The sequence below is a fragment of the Lolium perenne genome, chromosome 1 (genome assembly GCF_019359855.2).
Source record: "Lolium perenne isolate Kyuss_39 chromosome 1, Kyuss_2.0, whole genome shotgun sequence".
Taxonomy (NCBI): domain Eukaryota; kingdom Viridiplantae; phylum Streptophyta; class Magnoliopsida; order Poales; family Poaceae; genus Lolium; species Lolium perenne.
In genome coordinates, this window is record NC_067244.2 from 214,280,950 (window position 1) to 214,286,224 (window position 5,275).

Below are 5,275 nucleotides of genomic sequence, written 5' to 3' on the forward strand. Positions count from 1 at the left end.
GTTGTCGGCGGGCACCAGGTCGTTGAGCGACCTGGCGATCGCCTCCGCCACGGCGGCGTCCTCCGCGCGCTTCGCCTCCTCCTCGGCGAGCCTGTTTGCGGCGGCGGCCGCGGCGTCCTCCTTTTTCGCCGCCTTCCTCTTCCGCCCAGGCGACCGGGAAGTTTCCGCCCTCGATGTGATCGAGGACGACCTCGAGTGTCCGGCCCAGCGCGCTCCACCAACGTCGGCGGCCCGCGGCGTTGTTGCGCGGAGGCGGAGGCGGCGAGCCGTCGTAGGAGGCGAGCTCCCGCTCCCACCGCCGCAGGAAGTACGAGTTCCACGCCGTGTAGTTGTCGGGGTGGTGGCGTGGCTCGGCGCGCTCCTCGTCCGTCAAGGTCATCCGCGCCTCCTCGATGGCGACGTCGAGGGCGTGGCCCCGAGGCGGCGGCGGGATTGGTACGCCGCCAGCACTAAGCCGCCACCCGCCGTCGGGAGGCCTCGTGTCCGGCGGGCAGGGGTACCCCGCCTGGTGGAGGAGGTGCCCCTCCCACGCGTGGAGCGACCGGCGGGGGAAGCCGTTGTTGGCTGCGCCGTCGTCGTCGTAGAACGCCACCGGGAGAGTAGAGGGAGAGTGGAGGGAGAGTGGAGCACGGGGTACGCCTCGCGGCGAGCGGACCGGCGTATATAGGTGCGGCTGGCGCGGGTGATTAATGACGCGTGGAATGCGACGCGTCCGCGGCGAGCTGACCGGCGGCAGCCTTTAGTGCGCGCGGAAGACGATGCGTGCGCGGAAGACGACGACATTAACTCGCCGCGTGGCCGGCGAATGCAGACCGGCGGCAGGCTTTTACAGCGCGCGGAAGACGATGCGATGAGGACGACGATCGGTTTCTCTCGCCGACAAGTTGGGGCCACCAGACGCGCGGGAAGTTTCCTCGGTGTTTCCCGCGCTTTCGTTTCGTCCGGACTCCCCGAGCGCTCCCCGGGGGGCCGGGGATGGCGTGGGATCGCCGGATGAATTTAGGCCCAAATCCGGACGAAAACGAGGAACCGGGGGCGCGACTGGGCCAAATTACGCCATCCGGATGGAAAAAACGTCGTTCGGGGGCCTCGTCGGGGAGACAAGTGGAGATGCTCTAATGAATCTTTTCTGTACCTTTTGTTGCTCGCCGGTCAACTAATATGGAGCCCCCGCCGTGCGCCTCGTCGGCCCGGCCGGCCGTGCCACCGGCTACCCTGTGCTGCCTCCCGCCGCAACGACGACGCCGGTTAACTCGAGCTCGACTACCTCCACAAACAATCTTGTTCGGAGGATCGGCATCGCTACTACCTACTTCATGGTATTTTCAGTTCTCGGAGAGCTAATACAGGTAATTTTCAGTTCATTGTGTTACCAAAGTCCAACTCGCCAAGAATTAGTGCACCTCTAAGACTACTCAAGGTGGGAGTAACATAGGTAGTAACATCACACATTTCAAGGCATTTTGGTGACATAGCATATCAATAAATGAAGAAAGAGAGTGAGGTGGTAACTAGCTATGTTACCATAACATCACACACCCCAAGACATGATGAGTCTACAACATAATAAATAACACAATGCATGACACCACATATAAGTTACTACCCACTATGGAGGTAGTAACTTAGACTAGTAACATAACATATGTTACTACTCTAAGTTACTCCCCACTATGACCAACCTAAGATCCGTGGAAGACAGCAATCAGTAGTTCACGACTTCCTGTAAAACACGGCGGTAAGCATCGACGGCCACATGTTCAGCAAGTTACTGTACAACTACCACGGACCATGGCTACACGCACGCGCCGCCGTGCGCAACATCGCCGACATGCACATCGGCTCCGTCTCCGAGCCATCGGTGTGCCGCCGAGGAAGAGAAATCGTGTACCCATGGTACAGCTGTGCCTGTATCATGTACTGTCGGTACTTATTTCACAAGCGCACCATTCGTGATGGTTGAGGTCTGCATTTATTAGCATACGTATCTCTGAATAGTACTCTTTTTACATGCATTTTCTGTGCATCTTCAAACAGAAGGTAGCTCTGCCACGCACAGATGTTCGGCTAGCATGATTGGTCCAACCTAGCGGGAGCATCTGTGCCCGAGTGCAAAAACGCCCATCCCCACAAATTTGTCTTTTTTACATAAGGCAGAAAACATTCAGTTTTTGTTAAAACAACTTTGTGAGCATGTAACATGTTTAAGATATACACAAGACATGTTTCTAAATATTTTTTTTAGATGCACCCTGTCCCAGATTAGCCAATATTATATGTTCCTCATTTGATGGGCTTAAAATCTGCACACTGATGGTCGACTTGTGGAACATGTGAAACTAAAACCGCAAGAAGCTGGAAACTGATCACAATTAAACAGCTTTGGCTCAAATCTCTACAAATGTCTTTGTAACAAGGAAGTCCTAGTCTATGTTTCATGCAAACATGCTTATTTTGGTTTGTACATACATATGAGCCACAGTGGCAGAAAAATTAAACAGCTGATCACACACAAATACTGAATGGCATGACTCTTTTGGATCACGCAGAGAATCTTGTCTACATCCTTCTTCCTCTTTTTGGGCTAGAGTGCTTCACCTAACAAGTCTTACTGCTTCTACATCGCCGCCACCACCGACGACTGGGGTAACAGAAAGCGAGAGAAGAAACTCTGTAACTGTAAGACAATAACAACAGGGCTTTGGGGTTACGTCTACCATTCCATTGAATTGGTCCTTCTAAGATCTTGCGATGGTTTTTTCCTTATGACAACTTGGAATGCTTGTTCCTTGAGCTGCATAAACACAAAAACACATTAAAAACATGAAGTGAAAAAAATACTGTTTCATGTTTTAAAATCGAACAACTAAAAAGTTTTGTTAAAAAAATGATATTATACCTGATAACTAAGACATGATTTTTTCTGAAAAATTCATGTCTGAGCTAGTTATTTAAAGGCCTTAGTGCACAGGGATTTCAAGAGTAGAGGATATAATACCAATGGTGTTACTGTTATCTCCCCGTAAACACCAACCGTTCAGAAGAAAATGGACAGGGTATATGGGGAAGCAATGGTGGTGAAATAATGATTCCAGACAATTTGACATACCGTAACAATCTGGTTATCATATTTACCCCAATATTGATAAGAGAACACCTCAACATGTTAAGCATCCTAAGAGAATTAACCCCCACTAATTGACATCTGAAACATGGAACTGTACATTTTAGTAACCCCCACCAATTAACGTCTGAAACATGGAACTGTACATACATTTTAGTAACCACCTTCTTTTCAAGCCTCTTAAACAGGTCTGCAGTATATGCTTTTCAATGATGGACAAAAGAACTATTGTGCATGTTATAGAATTATTGTCTCATCAAAATCAAGGGGATTCATATTGTGAGTTTGTAGATACACAAACTAAACTTAAATGTGTCAAGTATGCTCCGTATATAATAAAGCAACTGCTAAGTCTAAACATGATTTTAGAAGCACTTATATTTTGCAGACAGAACCTACCTCGTTAAGCCTCTTCTCGTTTTGCTCCTCCTGCGAAATAATAGAAACAACTCAGTGAAAGGTCATATGACGAAAAGTTAATAACGCAGGGCTGCAGGAAAATACAGACAGTCAGGTGCATGCAAGAGGCAATTAAGTCTCAGTCTAATGTGTCCAAGAAAAAGATACTTTGGCACATAAGACATAACTCTGGTGATGAGTGATGACAATAGGACATTTCTATCAGGCATAAAAAGGCCAAACGATGACCAATGAACTAATGGACAAAGATATGGGTTGCAACATAAATCATGTAGTCATGTGAAAGAGTTGGCATATTAGGTATGTGATAATCAACACAACCGATTTAAAATGATCATAGATATATCAATTCGGCATTGCCCTAGTTGCCTTAATTCCATAGTGTTCCCTCATGCCCTCTCTAATAAGCATATAATGAAGGGAGGCAATCTAACTGATTGATCGGCCATGAAACCATTGAAAGTAAGCATAGCCAGTCATGGCATGTACACTCAATCCCCACAATTCATAACTTCATTCCAAACTATGGCAGAACTAGAAAAAAAAAAATGTAAGTACCTGTTCTCTTAGCAGTTCAGCATGCTCCTCCTCGAGCTGCGTGACCTGTGCCTCCAGCTCTGCGATGTAAGCCTGCATACGAAAGCTCCAATTTTTACACTCAACTCAATTGTGCAGCAGCAGAAAGGTGAAATCTTTTTCCAAATCGAGGCATTTCACCCGACCTGCTTCCTCTCCCTGGACCTGGCCGCCGACTCGCGGTTCTTAATCATCCGCTTCTGGCGCTGCGTGGCCGCGCGGTCCATGGGATCCATGAGCGCCCTCTTCCTCCCCCTCCCGCCGGCAGCAGCGCCGCCCCCTCGTCGCCGCGCTGCCGCCACGGCGCCCTCCGCCGCATCGGGGAACACTACGGCCATGGGGCCCTCCACGCCCGCAACCCTAGCCTCCTCCTCCCTGGCGAGGAAATCCTCGAGGGTCATGACGGCCGGGTCGGCGCCGCCGGCGCCCCCGCCGCCGGCGGGGGCGGGGGTAGGGGTGGGGGCGGAGAGGCCCCCGGTGGCGGAGATCTCCTTCCAGACCTCCTCGGCCGTGCGGCGGGCGGCCTCGGGCGCGGGGGCGGGGTCGCCTCCGGCGCCCGCGGGCGGCGCCTCGCCGTATATGTTGCGGAGGATGTCGTCCATGTTCATGGATCCGATGCCGCTGGCGCTCCGGAAGCGCGCGAGATCGGAGGCGGACGCGGTCGCCGGCGGCTGCGACGAGGCCGCCATGACCCGCGACGATGCCATGCGCCGGCCGCGGCCCGCGGCGGCGAGTGTGACGACCCGGCGGCCGGCGCGCCGCGGGGCTGTCCCTGTCTCCTTCCTGGCTCTCCTCCGCGCGCGCTGGTGGGTTGATTTTTTTTAGGGAGGGAGTCGAAGGTTTCGGGGGTGGAAAGCTCTCGGCGAGACGTGGGGAAACGATGGAAGCCGCAGCAGCTGCTCTGCTCTTGTGTGAGAGAGAGGAGACTGCGACCGTCTCTCGCTCCGGTGGTGCTTTTCTTTTGCCAGTGTGTGTGTGTGCGGCGTGCGCAGCGCAGCGCAGCGTGGTGGCGCTTTCTTTACGCGTGAGCTTTGATGGATGAGTTTTTATTTTAGTGGGTGATTCAAAAGCGCACCCCGGGGGCACGTCACCAAGGGTGAAAACAATGTTTATCCAGATGCACACAAAAGTATACCAGAGAATCATACACGCTAT

The 5,275-nt window shown here is 52.2% G+C and overlaps 1 protein-coding gene across 1 annotated transcript; it reads right to left on the minus strand.

Moving 5' to 3' along the window:
* Positions 1–2,340: 2,340 nt before the first annotated feature.
* LOC127323563 (bZIP transcription factor 12) lies at positions 2,341–5,071 on the minus strand. The gene is made up of 4 exons (XM_051351682.2): positions 4,267–5,071; positions 4,103–4,174; positions 3,524–3,553; positions 2,341–2,794 (listed from the first exon to the last, which is right to left on the minus strand). Exons 1-4 carry the CDS (start codon positions 4,825–4,827, stop codon positions 2,714–2,716), a joined length of 744 nt encoding a protein of 247 aa, XP_051207642.1. The 5' UTR covers positions 4,828–5,071; the 3' UTR covers positions 2,341–2,713.
* Between the last annotated feature and the right edge of the window lie 204 nt (positions 5,072–5,275).

Coding starts and splice junctions, on each gene's coding strand:
- LOC127323563 (XM_051351682.2), bottom strand. CDS start 4,827: ATGGCATCGTCGCGGGTCATGGCGGCCTCGTCGCAGCCGCCGGCGACC. Junction 4,175..4,266: donor GGTCCAGGGAGAGGAAGCAG/GTCGGGTGAAAT, acceptor TTTCGTATGCAG/GCTTACATCGCAGAGCTGGA. Junction 2,795..3,523: donor ACGAGAAGAGGCTTAACGAG/GTAGGTTCTGTC, acceptor GTGTTTATGCAG/CTCAAGGAACAAGCATTCCA.